General features: G+C 43.3%; 3 protein-coding genes across 21 annotated transcripts in view; 1 reads left to right on the top strand and 2 right to left on the bottom strand.

Moving 5' to 3' along the window:
• The first annotated feature begins 8037 nt into the window (after positions 1–8037).
• LOC138925975 (uncharacterized) lies at positions 8038–9163 on the top strand. The gene is made up of 2 exons (XM_070277883.1): positions 8038–8303; positions 8356–9163. The coding sequence occupies exons 1-2, from the start codon at positions 8150–8152 to the stop codon at positions 8928–8930; spliced, it is 729 nt and encodes a 242-aa protein (XP_070133984.1). The 5' UTR covers positions 8038–8149; the 3' UTR covers positions 8931–9163.
• Positions 9164–11275: 2112 nt separating this feature from the next.
• On the bottom strand, positions 11276–12408 carry LOC138925999 (uncharacterized). The gene is made up of 2 exons (XM_070278065.1): positions 12144–12408; positions 11276–12091 (listed from the first exon to the last, which is right to left on the bottom strand). The coding sequence occupies exons 1-2, from the start codon at positions 12295–12297 to the stop codon at positions 11517–11519; spliced, it is 729 nt and encodes a 242-aa protein (XP_070134166.1). The 5' UTR covers positions 12298–12408; the 3' UTR covers positions 11276–11516.
• A 4012-nt stretch (positions 12409–16420) lies between these two features.
• Positions 16421–25166, bottom strand: part of rg (A kinase anchor protein rugose) — a 152771-nt gene continuing 144025 nt past the window's right edge. For 17 of the 19 annotated variants that reach the window (XM_070282270.1, XM_070282272.1, XM_070282291.1 and 14 more), the window contains 6 exons: positions 20833–23701; positions 20601–20774; positions 20283–20546; positions 20030–20226; positions 19805–19956; positions 16421–19675 (listed from right to left, as the gene is read on the bottom strand). In XM_070282270.1, the coding sequence (XP_070138371.1) occupies positions 19585–19675; positions 19805–19956; positions 20030–20226; positions 20283–20546; positions 20601–20774; positions 20833–23701 (3747 nt within the window). In that variant the 3' untranslated portion in view covers positions 16421–19584. Of the gene's footprint in view, positions 19676–19804; positions 19957–20029; positions 20227–20282; positions 20547–20600; positions 20775–20832; positions 23702–25166 lie in introns of those variants that run through there. The other 2 variants (XM_070282289.1, XM_070282290.1) reach the window with 1 other exon arrangement.

The following is a 25166-nucleotide window of genomic DNA, read 5'->3' as shown; positions in this document are numbered from 1 at the left end:
AAACTGGTCATGCATATGTATGAATTTACATGATGGACATATGTCCTGTGACTGGACTAGGGGCTATGGTCATTTGATTGCAATTGTGTTTATTTTTAGCCCCCTCTGGCACCCTTTTTTACCCGGGTTTTTTTTATGGGTTTTACTCTGGTTACTCCTGTATTTCAGCAGAAGATTTTTACAGAATGTTGCCCGTTCGTGAGTTGTCCTTTATTGCCAGGATTGCAAGCCTTTTTTGTGTCCCAGAGACACACATATGTATTTTTCCGAGAATTATTGCACGAGGCGTGCTGTTGGAGTTTTCTAATTTAAGACTCTGAATACTAAGTACTACTGGGAAATAATTTTTAGTTAGTTTTTCGTTTCACTTTGCCTTAGTTATAGTTTTCTTCATTTCTCAACTTCAATTCTTTTAAGTATTAGTCCGATTTTGGTCATAAATATTCAAAATATCAGTCATGGTTTATTTCCTGTGCATTGTCCATTTGTTGCTCCTTTCAGGATTAATTGCACACCCAGGCCAGTGGCTTTTGCAGGATAATTCAGTTCCCTGGGTGCAGTCCTGACTACTGATGATGACAGCTGCTAGGACTGAGTCCCAGGATATCCAGAGACCCTCTCATCCTTGCTGGCTCCTCGGGGAACAAAACTCAGCCTGTTGGAGTTTCCTTCTCCTTTTTTTTTTTTGGTTGTTTTTTTGGGGGGCATCTGTCACTTTGCTTCCTTCTGCTCCCAGGGTCCCTCCTCCTGCTGCCACAAATACACATTTTGTGGCAAAAGTATCTGGGGGATGGCACTGCAGCTTTGTGGCAAATGTTTTTGAGAGCCTGCTGCCTCGTCCAGGTGGCAGCTTCTGGTTCAGTTTCTGGCTCAGCCGGCATCTGGAGAGCTTGCAACTGGCAATTCTCCGGACAGCTTGATTGATTTGTTGACTCTCTGTTGCTGCAAGAGGGATATTGCAACACTTTTGGGGCATGTAAAATAATTATACATTTTTTTCTCCACCAATCCAAACGATGATAAATGACCTGAAGAGCGTTGGCCAGTTTGTTGTCAGAGGTTTTAGGCTTTGCCTTCAAAAAATTAATTTATTACACATATTGTTTGATGACAAGTCTTAAAAGATGGCTCTCCAAGGAGTGTTTAAGGGCTTTATTTACTAAGCTATATTGTGGCTATATTTTAGGAAATATTTTATATTTAAAAACGTAAGTCCTCTACGTCTTTTTGGCTTAAAACTTTCCCAGGAAGTTGTCAAAAATTCTAAATTCTACATGAAAATGAAAAGCCAACAAAAAATGGTGAAAAAAGTTACAAAACCTGGACTTGCACTTTCAGAATTTGCCACTCCGATTCCAGTTTGGCAAGTTACAGGCAACATCCCCGCAAAAAAGGATAAACAACAGCAGGAACAAGGTTCAAACACGACACGAAAAATAGAAGTGTAGAGAGAGAAATGTCCTGCCATGGCACTGAAGCAAATTGGAAAATATGTGTTAGCTTTTTGATTTTTTTGCGAATTTTTGGCGAAAGCCATAATGACCTCGAGGGGTTTTTTGCGAAATATTCTTCTTTTTTTTGCAGCAGCAGCAGAGATTGGGTCAACAAACGTGGCAAAGATGCAGTGCTATCTTTCACGGCACTCACGTTTAGCGTTGACAATGACAGCTTCATACCACCCAGAAAAATAGAATTTCATAGAAATACTATAAAAAATAGTACTACAAAAAATATCAATCGAAATGGCCATAAAACTAGCTGACCTTTTGATAAAAAGCAAACGTCCAAATGGCCAATAACGATTCGTATCTTATATGAAATTGCAAGGTGAATTTAATATGGTATAGAAGCTTATAAAAGGGGAAACCCAGAATGGCTTTTCATGGCAACAACAAAAAATAAACATTAAATTTTCAAAAATAAATAAAAAGCCAGACTAAAAATGTATAAGTCAACGAATGAAAAGTGCATTGAACTCTTGAACACCTGACATTAAATCAATAACAATCGAATCAAGGGAAATGCCGCGATTTCTTTTAGCTTCCCGCCATTTTCCGTTTTTCTTCCTCTTCCCACTATTTCCGGTTAGGTTGCTAGCTTTAATGCCACCATTTTATTCTCTAATTTGGCAGCCAACGGAATGCAGTCGCGTAAAAATATGCAAAAATACACAAAGAGATAAGGTTATAAGATATATTTTATATTAATTATCAGGAATATTACATGAATAGAGTTTAAAGAAAATATTAAATAGTAAAGGAATTGTTACAAAAAATATTTTAAAATTGATTATTGTAAAAGGTTTGATTTTTTCTTGAGAAGGATTACGATTCAGATTTGTTTTGAGATTTGGATTTGGTTTTGGATTTATAGATGGAGCTGGAGCTGGAGCTGGAGGGCAGCTGGGGAGACAGCCATTGCCGAAGTGCCATCGAGAAGTTGCAAAGTTGCAAGTGGCGTGCAAAAAGTTGGCTGCAGTTGCACTTGTCCCAAGTGGCGGGCGTGGCCATAAAACAAATGCCAACACAGGGAAGGGAATGAAGATACCTCCACACACATAAACATATCTATATATATATATATATATTTTGTGTATGTATATAGACACCTGAATCTTAGCCAGACATCGTTGTCATTGTCGTTAGCAAATATATGACCGAAGAGGATCAAAGAGCACTGCACGTTTTCGAGCAGAAAAAAAAAATAATTGCAGTAGCCAAAGGGAAGGGGTGCACAGTTAAGACCAAGGACATGATTGCAGTAAATCCTATGAGGTATGCCAGAAGATATAGAATTCAAATTAAACAAAATAATCAAAAAACAGACTAAGAAATATAGAATCATTCTAAGTTTAAGGCAGAGAGGTGCTATGCCGAGTTTATCGATAATACGTAGACCATCTCTAGTTGCAGTTTTCGATGTCAAAGGACGAGGTCGCCGGATGCACAAGGGTGCGTGGCACAGAATCGGGCCAGGAAGCCAGGAAGCCAGGGGGGCTTATGCACTCGTTTTGAAAGTCAAATACCCTCAGCGATGATGAGGATGTTCATGGGCACAGGGGGACGCGACAGGGCAGGGCAGGGCAGGGGCTAGAGGTGCTACGAAGGGGCGTGGCATTTGATAAAGTGGGAAAAACGCAGGCGCTAAGCCTCCTTAATGTCATTTGTCATCTTTTGGCCAAGTACCAGCAAAAAAAGGGAGAAGCTGCAGTCGGTTTCTGTTTGCTATTATGCAAATATTATTTCGTGCCAAAAGCTGCCACTGCACTCCCCTTCAAATCCTGCTCGACTGGAGGTCCTGGAAAAACTCCTCTCTGTTCAAGACAATTGAAATGAGAAAAAAAAGGATAGTTAGCAAAGAAAATGGGAGAAAATACTGCGACAGAGTTTCCTCTATTATCGAAGACGTTTCAATAAAAGGCTTAAGCACGAAGGGGGGCGTGGCAGGGTAAGCCTGATTCTGAGTTGATTCTGGACCAAGTCAATATGCCCCAAAGGCCCCTCAACCCTCGTCTTCATTGTCCAGGATATGGGGTGGCGCGGCGTACCCTTGGATTCCCTTGAGTACCGAGGCTTTCTGTTTGTGATGTTGTTGATTCTTGCAATTGCGTCGATGTCGGGATTCTGATGCTAGAAAGCCAAGAAATTGTACACTTCAAATAAGTTTTATTATGTTTTATTATATATATTTCAGAGTCTAACGATCTTAAATTTAACCTTATCTTTATGAACATAAATTATATTAAAAATCAAGGATTAAGGTTAGTTATGTATACCTAGGCTTATTTGAAATGATCCGCGCCTGCGGAAGAGACTTACTCGAATAGCGAGGACTTATATTCTAGGAAAGAGTACCATGCTTTCTTAGCGATATACATTTTAATCAATTCTAATATATATTTAATATATATTTTAATCAATTCTTACCATTTCAAAGTTGCTTATTTGTTTTTAAGTTTTAAGTTATAAATTCAACTTTTCATTTCTTGTGTCCTTGCATTTTTAATTCAATTATTTTAATTCAGATATTTATGCCATTAGCATAGTTGTCTAGCTTCCTTAATTTTAACGGACTGAATAGCTCCAACAATTTAGAACAAAATATCAAAAAATTCTATAAACTTTTTTAAATTTATATATTTTATTTCCTTGACTTTATCTTCCAGTGTTTGGGTCACGAGCAATTAGTTTCGTAAGCAGTTCCAGAGGCCAACTGCAATCTGGCAGGCTCCTTTTCTCAATGCGGTTGCAATTCGTTTTCATTTTCGTTTGGGCCAAGTGTGGTTCTTGAGTTATCAGGATGCCACAGCCACACAGATACACACACACACACACACACAGTGCGGGACCATCCCACACAAATACAGAGACAATGGGAGGAGTGTGAAAAGGGGAAAGCTGATGGAGGACGAGATGGAAAATTGATTCGAACTCCGTTGGCAGTGTTCAGAATGAATTGAAATGAAATGGAACGTGACCAAATTTGGCCACATGTCAATATGCTAATGATGATGATGTGTCCCCTGCACTACTATATCCTTATACCCCACTCCCTTTGGCTCGCTATGTCCTTTAAATATGTGAGATCCTTTGGCAACGCATTCTACGGTTTTTTTTTAAACTTAAACTTAAGGTTTAGCTGTAACATTTCTAACTTATTTTTATTTTTCAAAAAGGTCTGCAGTCTAGAAATTGTATTTCCTGCTTTAAGCAAATGGCCAGAGAAAGGGGACACACAGGGAGAAAGGGGTGGATGGAGAAAGTAGAGACACTGGCAGGACACAGTCAGTCCCATTGCCAGGGTTGCCATGTTGTGTAATTGGCGGCCCGAAACGAATTGAAATGGGAAATGGTAAATAAATTGAATGAAACGTGTACCGCACAGGGACAGGAAACGCAGAGAGAAAGGGGTCAGTCAGAGACAGAGTCAGGGGGTGAGAGGGGGATGGCACCACACAGGTGGGCAGCGCTGAATGAGAGGGCGTGGCCCGGCTGTTGACCGCAAAGTGGCGTTTCCCTTTCCACATCCTTTTCTCTCACTTACTCACCTCCATTTCCGTCCAATCCTCCCGTAATGCCCCCGTCGAGCTTCCCGCAATGCCCCTTCATGCACCTTTCCCTCCCTACCATCACTTTAACTTCCGTTTCCGGCCAACGCCATTCAATATTTACAAACAATTTAAGATGATCCTCTTGAGTATTGAGCTGGAAAAATTATAGGTGAGCTTGAACATAATAATTATTATGTTGCTTATGTTATTTTATTAATTATATACATATTGTTTTTTAAATCATATACATATCTGAAGAACTTAAGAAAACTATAGTGTCTTGAAAGGAATAAGAGGAATAAGTTCAAAATTAGAAGTTATTAGAGACTATTTTTTTAATTAAACTATAAGAAATTAGAAGATAGTTTTGTTATTTCAATGTATGATATTTGAAAGACCTATTTAGGACCATTTCTACCTTAAAGTTATAAGGATTTTAATGAAATATTTCTGGCTATGAAAATCTATTGCTTTTGAAGCCGAGATCATATCCAGAAAATGATTGTCTTCCTGAATTTTAAGCTTCTACTTCCTTTATTTTGAGTCCTTCATAAAGTTGGCGGGGTTTTCCTTGTGCCAACAGATGTTGCTGTCTCCCTACCCCTACCCCTCAGCCATTTTCCATTTTCCGCGCTTTCCACACGAACTCTTCTGTTCTATTTTTTGTTGTTTTTTTTTTTAAATAACTTTCTTCGTCGTGGGCTTCTTATTTTGCCGCCATTGTTTTCAAAGTGCTGGGAAGAGAGCGGAGGCAGGGGCAGGGGCAAGGATATGTGGCAGGATGGCTGGCAGGATGGCAGGATGCCAGGACAAAAGCAACAAAAGAGCGGCGAGCAGATAAAGAATTAATTTTGCACAAATACGTTTACATGCTGCGTAATAGTCGGGCGGCAGTTTGCACTTTTCGCCCGATCCTTACAACTCCTCGACTATATAGTCCGCATATCCTTTATATATGTCCTATGTAGAGCTAGTGTGTGTGCGTAGTCCATGCAAATGAAAGGCAAAGGGGGGTCTGAATTTGTCTGGTTTGTGCATTAAGCGTAAGCTGCAACAAATGACAGCGGGATACAGGGCGAGGGTCCGGACTCGGAAGGCGAAGGGGGAGGAGGGTTTGGAAAATGGAAAAGCGCACAATGGGAACTGAGCCAGAGTCCCCGCAGGACAATGACAATTTGCGGGCGTTGACAGTTGCCGAAATACAAAAAAAAAAAAAAATGAGGAAAAAATAGAAAAGAAATAGTGTCCCATTGTGCTAACATATGTGCACAGGAAAAAAACTATTAATTAGTTTGTGTCCTGCTTGCAGACAAGTTCTTTTTAAGCTCACAGAACAATAGGCTCTAATGTCATGAATATTAAATATTTCAAAAATAAATTTCATTTAATAAACCATTATTTAGTCCCCCCTCTCCAGAGTACAACTCAAATCGTCGCTTAGTTTTACTTTTCCTCTGGTGGCTAACCCAATTTACCTTAATTAACATGATAAATATTTCATTAATCAAACACGCACACCCTCCCACATTTCAATTAGCCTTCTCTGACATTTTTACACCCTATTTAGCTGTAAGCACTACATATAAAAAATATCCTTTTTTTCCTTCGGTTTTTTTTTTTGCATTTCAATATCTTGCATTTTGCAACGCCATCAGCCCCCGCAGGTGTTTTTCGTCCTATTTTCGTTGTTTGTCAATGGCTTCTAATTACTCACCGCAACTGCCACGCCCAGTACCCTTAAGGGACGCCCACAGGCCACCACCCATCGACCAGAAACGCTTCAGCTCCAGCTTCTGCTAACTGGTTGACTGACTTAATTACAAATTGCATTATTTATCGGGCGACAAAGTTTGTCAAATTGCAGAATTCTCAGGAGCTGGAAGCTGGGAAATGACGGGGGAGATCAAGGACGAAGGACGAAGACCGTGGATGAGGCAAACTCGTCGTGGGTAGTGGCAAAAAGTCAATAGCACCAGCATTCGCCAGCTCGTCGATAATCGACATTTAAATGTGGTAACCTACTGTGTGGTATGGATGTGTGTACTATGTAGGTGTTGCAGCCACAAGCCCCCCCACGAAGTCTACTTCGGGCCGTCGGTTCCTTATTTCCAAATAACCCACTCGACCGCCCTGTGCGGAGTCCTTGCTTCTCATATACTACATGACCGATGGTTTTAACTTTAAGGTTTTCCTTATTTTTATTATTTTCTTATAGAATAAAAAATTAGAAATAAAAAATTGGTTTAGCAATATGGTCCTTTTTATACAGTTTCTCTTTTTTTCCCCTGGAGGTTATTTTTGTGGAGCAAAAGTGAAAGGATCAACCAAAAGCCATGTCTCTGTCAATTCGTATCCGATCAGGAAATAAAGTACTATTTAGTAATCAGCGAACCCGGCAATCTTTTGGATGAGGAAAGTTGCTTCTGGGTTCCCTGATTACTGAATGGTACTTTATTTCCTGTATAAAGTATTTTTGTCAAATATTTAGCAAAAAGTTTTGTTTCCATTTTAAAAAACATTTGACGCAGAACGAAGGATATTCATGTCCTGATTTCAAAATGGTATCGCTTTTAAAAATCCATTCAGATATGACCAAGATATGAGCTTAGAAAGATCCGCCTGGGCGCCCGCCGTTGGGTTCGGTTGCCAAATCTTGGTCCTATCTTGGTCAAATGTAATCGGATTTAAAAAAGGGTGTTGAAAACGATATGTACAATTAATTTCCATTAATCTGCGTGTTGAGGGTCATACTAAATTAGATATTCAAATTAAAATTCTAATTGACCTTTGCAATATTTTCAAGAATTTGATCGCTATCTTTTATCTGTTTATAAGGAGAGTTTATAAAGCTTAAACGTTAAAATTCTTTATAAATGGCTTTTTCAAAAACATATAATATATTTTTTTATATTTAGATTCAAATAAAGCACTATGAAAAAAGCACAGGGTGCATCTTTGTTCCATCTAGTAGGCTTTGGAAAAGAGAACTGTCATTAAAAGTGCATGGTCATTGACATTTCAAAGTACTGATTGGCCACTCTAGTTCATCAAAGAAAACTTTTTCATTGCTCTTAGAATTTTTTCATTTTTCTGGAAATTATGGACCCAAATAAGAATAAGAAACCGAAGCACAAGCTTGTCGAAAACAAGCTGGAGGTTATGAATGATGTGGAGTTTATTCGCAATATTCTCAAGGACATGAACGTGGATTCCAGTCCCCAAGCACGTGGAGTTCTTCTTGACCTGGCTTACAGTATGTATTTTATGCTTTCTAATGACTCCACACTATATAAAATTGCTTTCAGCTTTAGCCAGGGATCACCTGGTTGAGGCCGACCGTTTAGCCAAGATGGATGGTCGCACAACCATAAGTGTTGAGGACATCAAAATGTCAAAGCAAGTGGAAGTGCCTAAGGTGTTCAAACCTCCGCCACCGGACAATGGGCCGAGTTGCTCCAACAAAAGTGTTAAGGACACTAAAATGGGAAAGCCAGATCTTGTGAAGAAGATGGCCAATACTCCGCCACTGGACGATGGGCCGAGTTGCTCCAACATAAGTGCTAAGGACATCAAAATGGGAAAGCATGTGCCTGTGAAGAAGATGGCCATTACTCCGCCACCGGACGATGGACCGAGTTGCTCCAACATGAGTCTTAAGGACATCTTTATGAAAAAGCAAGGTCTTGTGAAGAAGATGGCCAATACTCCGCCACCGGACGATGGACCGAGTTGCTCCAAAATAAGTGTTAAGGACATCGATATGGAAAAGCAAGTGCCTTTGAAGAAGATGGCCAAACTTTCGCCACCGGACGAAGATCCCAAGCCGAACGATGAGCTCCCGAGCACTAGCCAGCGTAAAGGAGACCACACCGACTCCTAACTATTTGATATTTTCAATCATGTGGCGCCTCGATTGGTCTCAGAGGTGTCATCGAGGGCCCATGGAGCTACGAATACCACAATCGAATATGACGGCGCCTTATCCTGTCGTCAATATTTAAAACCTATTATCAATTTATCAATCAATCAAGATCGACGACGTGTGCGGGACACTTACAGAGACATTCTTATGTCCCTTTGCTCAAAATGTAGACAATAAAAAAGACAATAAATTCCATAAAATAATATAAATGAAATATAATTTCTCGATAAAAAAACCCCTAACCGTTTATCAACAGATTTCAGAAAGGGATATCATATATATTCGGTCCTATATACATATGTATGTTGAAAGTATCAGAAAAAAATGCTTGTCAGCTGCTTGGACTGCTTGCAAAGCTTATATCTGGGTCAATTCTCATAGGATGATAAGAATTCCGTTTCCAAATCGTCTAAGAAATGACCAGGATATTCCCAATTCCAATATTCCCAAATATGGGTTCCAATTTTTTATTTTCGTAATTTGTATAGCTTATATCTCGGCCATTTCTGGACCGATTAAGGAACAGAATACCATTTCTAAATCAAGACTTCTGTGTCCTTCCATCTGTATCAAAGTATTCGCGAAATCGATCAAAAAAAATTCGACTCGATTTTCGCAATTTTTGACAGGGGTGACATCATGACATCAGCATTTTTTGCGAAAATCGGCTTAAAATTGTTTGTTCGATTTTTAAAATATTTTGATGCAGATCGAAGGATATTCATGTCCTGATTACAAAATGGTATCGCTTTTGGAAATCCGTTCAGAAATAACCAAGATATGGTTATTTAGAAAGATCCGCCTGGGGGCCCAACTCGAAGCGCAAATTTCTTGAAATTCGTATGGGAGCCAATCTGAAGAACCAGGCGAACAGAAATCAGCAGAAGGTGGCCAATTTCAAGCAGTGCAAGCAGTACAAGCAGTTATTTCTGCATTAACCAAGTGTGGGAAAGGGAGGACGACCCCTATGGTGGACCTCTATCCCCCCATTGTCCCTTATGGAAAGACGATCCCCGCATCACACTCGATGGGGGGGGAACGGGATGCTGCTACCCATCATTATTAGAGGGGGAAAGGTAGACAAATTAGGTTGTAATAGTGATGGGAGAGCAGGTGTGATTTGTAACGGCACTTGGCACGCAAGCTCAGCACGATCCGCCGTCCCCATACATTTTCGCTCACGATAGCCCCATTTCGTGACACGCGCAGAAAATCAACGAGTGCCACTTCGGTTTTGCCATCATTAGGTGGAAATCACCGTTATGGATCTCAAATTTGGAGGCTGGGATTGGCCATCATGGACCATAGTACCGTTTTACTACAAAATACGAAAGTTAACCCTTCACTTGTCTTTACCTGTATATAATTAATATTTATTTTAATTAGGCAGCAAAGCTGCTAATTTAGGATTATAAAATCATCATTCAGTGAAGTAGAACGTATAAAAAATGCAGGAAACATAGTAAGAAGACGGTGGGGCAACTATTTATTGTCCTAACAATTAAGTCTGACATGAGAAACTTGCATGGGAATGTGAGGTCCATGTGGCCGGTTAAGGGACAATTGTGTAATTTTTCTGTCGAAGCTTGGATGAGGGGGGTGGTGGAACTGCTTGCACTGCTTGAATTCAGCCACCTTCTGCTGATTTCTGTTCGCCTGGTACTTCAGATTTGCTCCCATACGAATTTCAAGAAATTTTCGCTGCGAGTTGGGCCCCCAGGCGGAAATTTCTAAGCTCATATCTTGGTTATTTCTGAACGGATTTCCAAAAGCGATACCATCAGGACATGAATATCCTTCGATCTGCATCGAAATATTTTTAAAATCAAACAAAACAATTTTGGCCCGATTTTCGCAAAAAAATCATGATGTCACCCCTGTCAAAAATTGCGAAAATCGAGTCGAATTTTTTTTGATCGATTTCGCGAATACTTTGATACAGATGGAAGGACACAGAAGTCCTGAATTAGAAATGATATTCTGTTCCTTAATCGGTCCAGAAATGGCCGAGATATAAGCTATACAAATTACGAAAATAAAAAATTGGAACCCATATTTGGGAATATTGGAATTGGGAATATCCTGGTCATTTCTTAGACGATTTGGAAACGGAATTCTTATCATCCTATGAGAATTGACCCAGATATAAGCTTTGCAAGCAGTCCAAGCAGCTGACAAGCATTTTTTTCTGATACTTTCAACATATGTATATAGGACCGAATATATATGATATCCCTTTCTGAAATATGTTGATAAACGGTAAGGGGTTTTTTAATCGAGAAATTATAATTCATTTATATTATTTTATGTAATTTATTGTCTTTTTTATCGTCTACATTTTGAGCAAAGGGACATAAGAATGTCTCTGTAAGTGTCCCGCACACGTCGTCGATCTTGATTGATTGATAAATTGATAATAGGTTTTAAATATTGACGACAGGATAAGGCGCCGTCATATTCGATTGTGGTATTCGTAGCTCCATGGGCCCTCGATGACACCTCTGAGACCAATCGAGGCGCCACATGATTGAAAATATCAAATAGTTAGGAGTCGGTGTGGTCTCCTTTACGCTGGCTAGTGCTCGGGAGCTCATCGTTCGGCTTGGGATCTTCGTCCGGTGGCGAAAGTTTGGCCATCTTCTTCAAAGGCACTTGCTTTTCCATATCGATGTCCTTAACACTTATTTTGGAGCAACTCGGTCCATCGTCCGGTGGCGGAGTATTGGCCATCTTCTTCACAAGACCTTGCTTTTTCATAAAGATGTCCTTAAGACTCATGTTGGAGCAACTCGGTCCATCGTCCGGTGGCGGAGTAATGGCCATCTTCTTCACAGGCACATGCTTTCCCATTTTGATGTCCTTAGCACTTATGTTGGAGCAACTCGGCCCATCGTCCAGTGGCGGAGTATTGGCCATCTTCTTCACAAGATCTGGCTTTCCCATTTTAGTGTCCTTAACACTTTTGTTGGAGCAACTCGGCCCATTGTCCGGTGGCGGAGGTTTGAACACCTTAGGCACTTCCACTTGCTTTGACATTTTGATGTCCTCAACACTTATGGTTGTGCGACCATCCATCTTGGCTAAACGGTCGGCCTCAACCAGGTGATCCCTGGCTAAAGCTGAAAGCAATTTTATATAGTGTGGAGTCATTAGAAAGCATAAAATACATACTGTAAGCCAGGTCAAGAAGAACTCCACGTGCTTGGGGACTGGAATCCACGTTCATGTCCTTGAGAATATTGCGAATAAACTCCACATCATTCATAACCTCCAGCTTGTTTTCGACAAGCTTGTGCTTCGGTTTCTTATTCTTATTTGGGTCCATAATTTCCAGAAAAATGAAAAAATTCTAAGAGCAATGAAAAAGTTTTCTTTGATGAACTAGAGTGGCCAATCAGTACTTTGAAATGTCAATGACCATGCACTTTTAATGACAGTTCTCTTTTCCAAAGCCTACTAGATGGAACAAAGATGCACCCTGTGCTTTTTTCATAGTGCTTTATTTGAATCTAAATATAAAAAAATATATTATATGTTTTTGAAAAAGCCATTTATAAAGAATTTTAACGTTTAAGCTTTATAAACTCTCCTTATAAACAGATAAAAGATAGCGATCAAATTCTTGAAAATATTGCAAAGGTCAATTAGAATTTTAATTTGAATATCTAATTTAGTATGACCCTCAACACGCAGATTAATGGAAATTAATTGTACATATCGTTTTCAACACCCTTTTTTAAATCCGATTACATTTGACCAAGATAGGACCAAGATTTGGCAGCCGAACCCAACGGCGGGCGCCCAGGCTGATTTTTCTAAGCTCTTATCTTGGTCATTTCTGAATGGATTTTTAAAAGCAATACCATTTTGTAATCACGACATGAATATCCTTCGATCTGCATCAAAATATTTTAAAAATCGAAAAAAAAATTTTAAGCCGGTTTTCGCAAAAAATGCTGATGTCATGATGTTACCCCTGTCAAAAATAGCGAAAATCGAGTCGAATTTTTTTTGATCGATTTCGCGAATCTTTTGATACGGATCGAAGGATATTGATGTCCTGATTCAGAAATGGTGTTTTGTTCCTTAATCGGTCCAGAAATGGCCGGGATATACGCTATATACCAAACACGAAATTGAAAAATCAGAACCCATGTTTGGGAATATTGGAATTGGGAACGTCCTGACCATTTCGTAGCCGATTTGGAAACGGAATTCCAATATAAAATCGAGAATTAATATCCTCCGACCCTTCATTATCCCCAGGATACTACTAAGTCCTTCAAAAACCTCAAAAGCTCCCTTTGTTGATGTCAAGTTTCTTTCTTTCTCGAGCCAGGACAGAAAAAAAAACAACAGGACAGGATTTCGTTTATAAAATTAATATATGTATATTTTATGTATATTTGCATCATTCCATTACAATTAGTTTAACTTATTTTTAATTTTTTATATATATGTATATAATTTGTTTTCGTTTTAAAATAGTTTTTTCTTATCATTTCGCTTATATCAATATTGTAATATGCCAAGTTTCTATGTGAGTGAAGGGCTTTTTTTTCTCCAAAAATTTTGCACAAATCCTGATCTAGAACATGGATTCACTTATTGTCATTTTCGTGGGGAATAGTTTGAATAACTCGTGCTTATACATAGATCGGGAGTGTATAACACTTGGGGATCAGCCGAGTACCAGCCTAGTCCAGCCCATCCAAAACAGCATTTCCTACAAAATTAAAATGGGTGTTTGAAGGTCCCGAGCAAGTCATTAGAATTTTTGGGAGAAATAATTTGGAATTTATGTCACCTGGTCAGTTGCAACTCCCCACTAGGCCACGTTTCGTCCTCTTTCCACACTCTTTAGCGGACCTTTGAGCGAGCTGCGGTTCGGGTGGCTTTCGTGGGGATTCGGGTGGGTGGTGCTGAAAAGTATGCTACGCTCAGCGCACATGGCACATAATTGAGTGACAACGTGGTCTAAAACATTTGCCATGCGGACACCGTCAAGTGATGGCCAGCAGAGTGGGTAAGAGGGTGGTTCTGGCTGGTTGGGTGGTTGGGTGGCTGGGTGGCTTGGTAGCTGAGTGGTGCTGTCGGTGGATATCTGCCTTGGTTGGCAGCTGATGCAGGGCATTTGAATTTGTAATGAGATTACACACACAGAGCAAGGGACGAAAGGACGAGGACGAGGACGAGGAGGAGGATGAGGAGAACGAGGACGAGAAACACCTGCCTGCCAAATGAAATGTGTCTGTCTGTCTATCTATTCCGCTCTCACTCCTCCTGCTCTCTGCGGGAGATGGCAGTAAAGCAACTGTTAATTGTGGCCATAATTAAGGTGACCCCGAACCGAGAACGTGACGAGCTCATTAATTTTATATGCTTTATTTGAGTTGCCATCTCTTTCAGTAGTTATGCCCCATCTCTGTTTAAATTCCAACTTTTTTTCGCAGTTATGTTGGGACATAGATGATGTAGATTTAAAGCCGAAAGTATGCGGGACTCGAAAGGATATACATCCGAAGGATGCGACGATGATGACGACTCCAGGACGTTGTTAGCGTTGTTGCTGCCATTTGACTGCTTTATGTCATTGCTGGTTAAGCGATGCGTCTAATTTGCAGCTGCTGCTGCTGCTCCTGCTACTGGACTATAGCCTCCTGCTATCCTTCGCTATAGGCTCCCCCCTCCAGGCAGCTCAGTAGCCCTACGCCACTGCACTAAAATTTGCATTTTGCGAAGCGAGCAAAACTAAGAAAGTGACAAAGAAAAAGGAAAAATTGCTGGGAAAAAAAACCTGTAGATGGGGAAAACCTCTGGTGAGTAAAAAATGGCTTGCAGTTACTTTGGCTGGCTTGCTGGATGGCAGATCCTGCTGTCCTTGTGTAAATAGTGAATGGAGGCGTCTGCCACCTGGATGGGACAACTCCATCCCACTTCCCTGGCTCCTTTTGCCCGAAAAGAACTCACCAGCTAACCGCGTTGCTCGTTAATTTTGCAGCATTTCCGCCAGCAATTTTGCCGACAACTTTCGCCACGTCCTTCGCTGCAACCGGAAATGCAGGAAACGGATATTACACGCTCCAGAAAACACACAGGCGTCGGTGGCGGGAGGTGGCGGGGTGGCGGTTATAGCCTCCTCCTCTCTGGGCTCTGGCTCTCCTATCCCTGGAATAATATGAAAAAGATATGACTTTTGATGACAACGTTGCTGTTGCAATTTGATGCATTTTCCGTGTTTAGACAGCTGCCCCCAAAGTTGTCTTTACCGTTTCTTCTGCTCCTTCTGCTGTAGCTTCTCTTTTATCTTTTTCCTGCCAAAAAAAAAATAGCCTGCAAAATATAGCATACTTTCCAGAGAATTCCCCGCAGCAACCTGCAACTAGCAACCTGCAACCTGCAATTGCAACTGAAATCGCAATTGGAGCGTGCAGCGAAGGAAGGCGAACGAGGCGCTTTAATTGCTTAGGCCATGGAATTGTTCTCTCCACCTGCACTGGGAGAAAAGGTTAAGTACACTGGCACTTGGGTGCTTTCAAGCTGAAAAATAGAAACCTGAAGCATAAAATGTGGAAATTATTCACTGTGTGGCCGGGACCGCTCTATTGCCACTTTTTTGCGTTTCTTTTGTAGATGCGCTGGGGATTTTCCTTTCTGGCTGTTCAATTGTTGGGAAAATGAAATTATTGCAAGCCAGCAGAAAAGCAGCGCGATTCTGTCGGGAAATCAGGTCACAGCCGAAAAGAGGATTTGGCCAAGATGAATCGATTTTGCTGTGGAAAAACCAACAAAAAACTGCAATCCACAATCCCCCCAAAAATAAACAAACAATCGCGACTTTTTTAAGATTTCATTGTTTTTGTTTTGGTTTTATTTTGTATTTTTTACTCGTTTTTGTTTTTGTTTTGCATTTTTTGTTTTCTGTATTGAACATAATAATTTTTTCTGGTTTTTTGTATTTTGTATTTGTTTGTTAAGTTTTTGTTGTTTTTGTTTGTTTGTTGTTACTTTTAATGCTTGCTCACTGTCACTTGTTAGATTTGTAGCTTAAATTTAATTTATCAACTTTAAATTACCTTTAAATTTTCGTTCATGCAATTTAATCCATTTTGTATTTAATTATTTTATTATTAGTTTTCTGTTTATCCTCTTTGTGGGATAAGAGGGGGAGGGGGACTGTGTGTGTGTGTGTGTAAACTTATTTTGTTAGAATTGTAGCGTATTTTAAATTTAATTTTAATATGCATAAATTGTTTGCCTTTGTCCTTCCCTTTCTAGCTAACTCTCCTGCTCCAACCCGCCTTCTCTCTCACCAACCACTAGGCTTTTCATTTTTTTATTATTTAGTTTTTTAATTCTTTGCTTGCTTTTTGCAAAAAAAAAAAAATATTCTCATATTTGTATATATATATATATATAAATTGTTTTGTTTAGCAATATTAATGAACATTTATTTTGTAGCTTTATCCCTTTTTTTTGTTGGTATGTATCGTGTTTTTTTTGCTGAAATAGATTAAATTGTTTTTATTTTTTATTCATTATTTTTGTCTTGCACAGATTTTGGCTCTCTTTTGTTGTTGTTGTTGTTGTTGTTGTTGTCTGCTATTTAACAAATGTTGACAAAATATATATACACACGTATATCTATATATATTTCGATATTTTATGTCTGTGTCGGAGTGTCCGAGTGTCTGTGTGTCGGAGTGACTGTGTGTGGTGTGTGTGCGTGTCCTTTAGCTTTAACTTTGCCTCTAATTTTTGTCTGATTTTTATTCACTAATTTTAAAATGCTTCTCCCGTTCGCCTGTGTAAATAATTATATGAAATAATTTTTGCCCGTGCATGAGTAAATTCTTAAATATTCATTTTTTTCTTAATTTTTCTTTCCATTTAATTACCTTTTTTGAAGTGTTTTTCGTTTTTGTATAAATTTAAAATTGTCAGCCATTTCTTTGTTTTTTGCTTTCTTTAATAAAAACATTATGTAATTTATTTATTTATATTTAGTTTTTTAATTTTCAATACGACTAGCCACTCGGATGTTGCTCATCAATCGCTAAGTTCTATAAAAAGTGCGTAATTAAAAATTGTTGGCGTCCGCAGTTAATATTCCTCTGTTAATAGCTAAACGTTATCATATGTATATCCATCATATCATATCGTGATATCGTGATATACGGATCCACACACATCCTCTCTCTACATATTTTCTCTATGCGGTATGTGTGTGTGCTTGTAAAAAAAAAAAAATTGTATGTAGTTACTGCTCAGCTGTCTATATCCTTGTTATCCTTTTTTTACTCAGTTATTCAGTTAGCCCTTAGCTTGAAGTTTCTCGCCCGACTTTTAATCGAGTTCAAGATTTCCGCCAGCCGCTTCATTGCATTTCCTTTAATTTGATTTGATTTGAATTCTTTTCCTGCGCCGTCCTGCACTTTGCCCGTTTCCGGTTGGCTGCTTAGCTTCCGTTCTGAGTCTCGTTTAAAAATACGCCTCACTCCCTCACTCCTGGCAGGACACTGCTCTATGGACTTATGTACAACATTTAAATTACTAATAGTTGCAATTTTTTCGCCGCTCGCCCGAAGCCCGGAACAAACTCAAACGCTGCCATTGCCGATTATTATTATAATTTGTATAATTTATGTATTTATTCTTAAATATGTACACACAGAGAGTGGGTCTCAAGCGAACTGGATTTGCTGTGAAAATTAAACACAAAACACACACACGCACAACTCCATACAAGCACGCAAAAGAAAATATCGTTAATTTTCGAGAAAAACCAACAAAAAGGAGAAAAACCGAAGGACACAACATTTAAGTATATTTAGTTTATATTTGAAATATTTTTGAGGAGGGGTCTTGCATTTGTTTTTTTTGCGCTTTTACAACCGAGTGTGTGTTTCGAACTCCTGCATACTTAAAGTATGTCCTTTGCGTTTTGGTTCAGTAGTCGCCCCATTTGCATATAGTTTTTATATACAAATCCCTATGCGGTAAGTGCCAGAGTGGTGTGCCATGGATGGATTGTTCGTTCTCCTATAACCTTTCAACTTCTCAGCTCTCTTCATTGCTTTTTCGGTCTCGCAGCAAAGTCCTGTCTTCCAGACACGGATACGTATAAAAAAAAAAACACTTTATCCTGGACGTTATGGTTGGGGGGCTCAAGGATACATGTCGAGGAAGCCAATCGTGTGCTGTTGTGCTAGGGAATAGGCTAATTTTGGACGCAATTGAAAAATTTCTCACTTCACTTTTGCTTACCTAACGAATATATAGCTAATATAATTAATACAAAAAAAAAAAAAACAAACAATTGAAAAACAATTAAGAAGAAAAAGTATATATTATATACCTATAAGCTACATATTTTTTATATCGATTGTTTTTTGTTTTAACTTGTATTTTGTATTTATTTTAGCTTGCTTTTGTTTTGTTTTTTTTGTTTTCTACTTCCATGAGCGGTGCAACATGGCGTATGCGTGATATTTGTGAAACGAGAACGAAAAACGAAATCGCTGCCCTTTCGGTTGAATAGCTTTTGCATAAATTGCATCTGTTCAGACACACGTACTACCTATATATATATCATATATATATGGTCTATATATATGTATAGTATGTTCTTGTTTGCTTTTGAGGCTTGTGATTTGGGTAATTTAGTTTTAGTTTTAGAGCTTAGGGCTTAGTGTGTGTAGTGGGGGTCTAGTTAGCTGAAGTAAAGTTGAGTTGGCTTAGTTTACCTACAAATACATATGCATATGCGTGTGTGTATGTCATCGCCTCACCTCGCCTCGCCTCACTTCCGTTCCATTCCCATTCCATTTCGTTTCGTTTCCGCTTTATTGCCTTGGCATTGTCCTTGCTCTGTTACCTGGTGTGTGTGTGTGTGTATGTGAGTGTCTTAATTTTTTTTTGTATTTTTTGTTGTTGTCACAAAGAACTAACGCTATAATTAAAAATTGGCTTTTGCTTTCCGTTCTACTCTCCCCACTATGTCCTTTTGGCCGCTTTAGTTTCATTTGTTTCTCGTTTCGTTTGCGTTGCGCAGCTTCCGTTTAGGTTTCTCTTTTTAAATCTTTTTATATTTTTTTTGTTCTTTTGAAAACTTTGCTACGTTGGTATTATAATGCATGTGGAATTAGTTCATATTTATTAACTGCTTATTGCGTTTTATAAACACTAACTTCATTTGTCTTATTTTCAACTACTTGCTTAAGCCGCCATCTTGCCGCCTTCTACTCTCCACTCTCGCACTCTCCACTTCCGGTCTATAACTTTCCATTGCCATAACTTAACATACATTTTTCGTAATACTAGTAAAAAAAATTATGACTTTATCGTTTTTGTTTTTTTTTTTTTTTGCTTTTCTATAGCTTTTTAGGTTTTACTTTGTTTAAACTGGCTGTCAGACCAACACACTAATGCACAATTATTACTAGACACAAAAAAAAAAAACGTAGTTCCGCTTACTAGCCTAGAGTTGTAAAGGTCTATATAGAAAAAACCTCCGTTTGCTGCATAGTCGCCGCCATTTTGCTTTAAGTACATCTCAGCGGCCAGTTTTCGGTCGTCCTGGCCTGCCTTGGAATGTCCTGGCTGTCTGCTTTTAGTAGCGCTGCTGGTATTCGTGGTGCCAGCGGTTGAAGTCAATGTGAAATACTATGATCGATCCAGTCGAGAGTCCAGCCAGCAGGTATCTAAGAAATATCGGGGTTTGTTTCGGTTTAGTACCATAGTTTGCACACGAACTTTGACTTTTCAGAGGTCCTATTCCTTATGAACAACTCAAGATCCTTACACACTATGGATAAGAAGAGGGTACTTACTTCTGGTCGTGGGTGAGGGCCAGGGAGCGGATTCCCGCATTGCAGGCGGGGAAGGCATAGAGTGGTGCGAGGTTGAAGGTGCGCCACACCTCCACAATGCCGCGGTCTCCGGCGGTCATCAGGTATTCGCCATCGCGTGACAGCAGCATGCACTGGAAAAAATAATTAAAACATAGACATAGACATGGTATAGACCATCATATAGGGAAGCACTCCTTAACCCACCTGCAGATTGTCGTTGTGCGTTTCGTGGCGCAGCTTCTTGCCATTTATGGTGTAGGCCGCCACGTTGCCCTTGTCATAGTTGATGACTATGAAGCCCTCGCGGGACATGGTGATCAGTTCCGGGGAATGGAACTCCGCCGGGGGATCCAGCGAGCGCAGCAGGTCACCGAACGTGGTGTGAATCAGCACAGGTCCATCTAGGGAGAAGGAATCATCAGAACTAGAACCGGGAGGAGCTCCTAATTAGACTTACTTGACGATCCGGAGACCACCAGACCCAGTTCCGCGCTGATCACCACCGAGGTCACTGCCTGCTCGTGACCCGTGAGGGTGGCCCTCGGAGTGGGCACATCCCCCTCGCCCACGATGCTCTGGGTGCGGGCGTTCCAGTGCCACAGGAGGACCGTGCAATCCGCCGATCCGGAGGCTATGTAACAGTCGGAGGTGATGTTGCACTCCGACCTGGCCATGCAGGTCACCACCCCAAAGTGCCCGAACACGATCTGGACGATTTTGGCTAATGGGAGGTAGAAATTGTAGAGGGGAAGTGGGAAACCCTTGGTATTCTTACCTGTTTCGGTGGCAAAGACCCGGAAACTGTTGTCCCAGAAGCCGCAGGCGATCAAGAACCGCGAGTCCACGGTGGTCACGAAGCAGTTGGAACGGATCTTCAGCATTTGGCTGAAGTTATCACCCAAGTGCCGGCGGCTGACGGCATTGCTGTTGTTATTAGTGCCATGGACAGCTGGGAAAGGATGCAAGGATTAAATAAAAATAAGGGCAATCCTCTCGAGAATACTCACCCAAAACCGGATCAATGGTTAGCGGCTGATTGGAGCCCGGGGACTGGGGCGACTCCGCGTAGCTGGGGCTCTGGACGGAGGCGGTGTAGTTGCAGTTCCATCGATTCACGGCGAACTGGTGGCCTGCCGTCACCGTCACCACCGAGGGCAGCGACAGCTGCGGATAGGTGTTCGCCGAGATGTGGATGACCGGGGAGTTCTGGTAGAACTTGAGCATCTGGCAGAGGTCCTCCGGCATGGCGCTGAACATCATCGGCGAGAGGTGCATGGCGGAGCTGCGCGGCGGATGCGGCTCCATCAGGAGCTGGCTGGGCGTCTGGCCAAAGTTGCGGATCTGATTCTCGACCGCTTCGCGCATCACCGGATCCAGGACACCGTCCAGATCGACGCTGCCCTCGTAGGTGAGGTAGTAGAACACATTGGTGGCCCGAATGGCCTCCGGTCCGCGCTGCTTGTAGCCGAAGATCAGGTCGATCCATTGGTGCAGCTGGCAGGACACGAACTCCGACTCCAGCGCCATCCGGTTGATGCGGACGAACTCCTCGGGGCTCTTCGCCCAAGGCGGCAGCTCGATGTCGTCCACCAGGGCGCCGTCCTCGCGATGGCCCAGCCGGTAGCCGGACGAGTTGTAGAACATCTCGGGCAGGAAGTACCACTCCGGGATCAGCTCCTTCACATCCGACGTGTCCCGCTGGCAGTTCTTCCAGGACAAGGACACCGAGCTGAAGAGCCGGTCGGGATAGTCGAACTTGCCGCCCTGGAGGGCCAGGAACATGGTGGTGAACGGCTCCACCCGCACCAGCCAGTTCAAGGTGAAGGCCGCCGTGGAGTAGTGGGTGCCGTAGTGGAAGGGCGGGATCGTGTCGCTGTCCCAGCTCTCGTACCGCTCCTCGAAGTAGGCCCGCCTCGAGGGATTCAATGCTCCAATGGGCTTCGACAAGTCCCGGTAGTTGGAGGGCAGGCTGAGGTCGAGGTCCTTGGACTCGTAGTTGGTCAGCACCCAGGGGAAGATCGGGTACTGGTTGAGGTCGTTGTACGTCCGGCCGGCGATCGTGTTGAGGAACATGAGATACTCAAAGTTGCTGATCTCCCGCCGCTGCCACTTCTGGGTCATGTTCGAGTTGCGCATCAGCTGGCGCGGCGACATCATGGACGCCCTCCGGGTCTGCGGAATGCCGTACTTGATGCCCACACCCACCCTCGGCAGCGCCTTGATCACCTTCTTCACGGTGTGCTGGTCGGGGAAGGCGAACAGGATGGAGGTCCGGCTGGCCAGGAAGATCTCCAGGGCCACGTTCTGGAGGAGGTACCGGCGCGAGAATATCGCCCGCACCTCCGAGAAGTACCACTTGCCGTGCAGGTGGTCGCAGTACTTCAGCACCTCCGTGTCGATCTTCTGGAACTCCGGGTGCTCCTCGTCCACTTCAAAGAACATCTCCGTGCTGGTGATGGACACGGTGCCGGGGGCAACCAGGCCCGGGGCGATGAGCCTGGCCTTGGTGCTGATGTTGACGGGTCCGGTGAGGTCGAGGTCCAGTTCCCGGTCCTCGATGAGCAGCTCGGCGTCGTCCAGCAGCTCACCGTTGTGCTGGCCGGAGGGATGGGATCGCGACACGGCGATCTGGGTATGGAACTCGTCCCGCGTCTGCAGGATGGCGTCCTCGGGGCCTCCGTTCTCCAGGGCCGCCTTCAGCGTGGCCTGCGGATGGGAGGAGCCTCGGGGATTCTGCACCATCCGCTTGCGCCGGCGGGCGTCGTCCTCCCAGGCGTCCAGCTTCCAGTAGGGGCTTTTCTGAACGGCCCCGATGATGGCGCCGCCGCCGGAGGTCGTGGTGCAGGAGGAGTCGCCCCAGGCGCCGTGCCGGTTGCACATGATGTTGCGCACCTTCTCCAGCAGCCTACTGGCGATGACGTTATCCCTGCGCCGGGCGGCGGTAATCAGGTGGTCGCACATGCGCTCCTCCTCGCGCCGCTCCAGCAGCGTCTGGGCGCACTGCGACTCGAAGTCGGCGTGCTTGAGGACGTCGTCGGCCCGCATCCTGTTCAGGATGAACTCCGCCTCGTTGGCCACCCGGACGATGTGGTCCTTCATGGCGTGCGAGAGCAGGCGGCCCTCGTTGATCAGCTCGATGAAGGCCAGGCCGGCGTGCTTCTGGAGGCTGTTCTGCCACTCCTGGGAGCACAGCAGCATCACCAGCTCCACCACCGAGTGCGAGTTCTTGAAGGTGGTCAGACCCTTGCCCTCCATCAGCAGCTCCTGGCCGTGCGAGCCCACCAGGGTCTTGGACAGGAAGGGCGCGAAGTCCACCATGATCTCGCGCAGCAGCGGACACACTGGTCCCAGGGCGATCTCCAGTTTCTGGGTGAGACTCGCCTCCCGCGAGGGTGTGGTAAGCGGCAGCTGAGCCACCAGGGCGGGTGCCTTCATGGGCAGCTCTTCGGGCCGGGTTCGCTGGTTGCTCACACCCTGGTTGTGGCCGGAGTTGACTCCGGAGCCGGGATAACCGTCTGGCACCCGGACCACCGATATCTCCGAGTCCGGCTTGTCGCCCCGCTCCGATCCGTGGACCAGCTGGGGATTCAGGCCCGCCTGCTGCTGCTGCTGTTGCTGCTGCTGCTGGGGGTTGTGGGCGTTGTGGACGTCGTGCTTGTCCTGGCCGGGATGGACGGGATCCACGAGACCCACCACCATACCGGCGCTGGCGGCCTGGACGGCGGCGTCCTCGTTCAGGTTGACATCCGTCCAGCTCTCGTCGTTGGAGTGGCTCGGCTTGTGGTCGTCGATGAGGATCTCGCTGGAGGACTCCACCTCGGGCACCTCGTTCTCCGTGGAGTTCATGTTCAGGGAGTTCACGTCCGAGTCGACGCTCTGCGGGAATTTATTCGTGTTTTTTGGTTTTTGTTTTTTTGGTTTTTGGACGAGATGGATGGAAATATAAGTAGGCAATCAAAATATGCATGGATTTTTGGGCAGAAGAGCAATCGAATGAAGGCCCAGTTCCGGGTGGGTGCTACACTCGGCGAAATGAATGGTACGGACACAAATACTAGCTATGGCTTGCTGGGTGCGATGGGAATCGAGTTATGGTCCATACCAAGCTTCGAGAGCTCTGGAGGATAAAACACACAATGCTTTCAACTCGATTCCACTCTACTTTTTCTTCAAGTGCATTCTGGTGCTACGTGTGCGTGTGTGTGGGTGTGTTTGTGTGTTCGGGCTTTGATGTATGCCTATCATTTGCACATTAATTATGCACATTGGACTATAAATCAAAATTTCCAAGCACTCTGCTCTGGCCGTCTCCTCCTCCTCCTCCTCCTCGGGGCTGTCGTCCGTTTTGTCAACACATGCATTTGTCATCTGCTCGACCCCGGGCAGATATAACCCCCCTCTAAAAACCCCCATCAGCCCCTGCTATTCAACCCAACTGTCACTCATCGGCGGCCATGGTGACGACAGTTTGTCAAGTGATTTGCATAAAAGTAGTCCAGATTCGCTTCAAACCCAAGAGCCGCTCCGAAAACCCATTCCATCGACCCTCGAACCCCCCGGATTTCTGGCCACAGATTTCTGGGAAACGGAACGCACTGAAACGGAACGGAATGGAACAGGAATACGGACACGAACACAAATCTCCGGGCATATGACAAATTTTGTTAAGCGTTTGACAAATGTCAGCTGTCAGACACCGACACTCAAACACAAACACCAATACCAATACCAGTGTCAGAGACACGTGTGTCCGTAAATGTCCGCTGTCCGTTGCCGGGAGGATCTGTGTCCGTTAGGGCCGGGCAGAGCCCAAAACCCTTGAACAGCTGTTGCGTATGTGGCATCAGCTTGTCATCAACACGAAATCAATCGCCTTTGTTTGCCCCTCGATTGCACAACTTAGCAGGGGCGTATTTGAAAAAGGGTTCTCTGGGTTTCTCGATTGGGGTTATCCCCTGGAGAATGCTACACCCCCCTTAGAGCTGCGCCACTGACTTCGGTTCGGTTGGTGTAATTCGGAAAATTCAAATTGTGGCCCCCCCCCACGAAGGACCCACTCCCGTTTCCCATTTCTCATTCCTGTTTCGCAATCTTGTCAACTGTGATATATGCACGCATTCATTAAAGGTGAGCCCCAGACCGGGCAGAGGGGCCCAGAGGGGCAGATCCTGCAGGAGGGGGAGAACGAGCAGTGCACTTAGCAGTCACATAGTGATTAGCTAAGCGAGTGTGAGTGTGTGCGAGGGTGAGCGGTTGGGCATAAATAATGTGAGTGTGTGTTAGTTCATTAGGGTTTTCGGGCTATACCCAAAAAAGCGATAAAAGCCAAAAAGTCGGCAGT

Source organism: Drosophila bipectinata, chromosome XL (assembly GCF_030179905.1).
Source record: "Drosophila bipectinata strain 14024-0381.07 chromosome XL, DbipHiC1v2, whole genome shotgun sequence".
Lineage (NCBI taxonomy): Eukaryota > Metazoa > Arthropoda > Insecta > Diptera > Drosophilidae > Drosophila > Drosophila bipectinata.
Note: the sequence above shows the minus strand (reverse complement) of the source record. Positions and strands in the feature narration are given on the sequence as shown.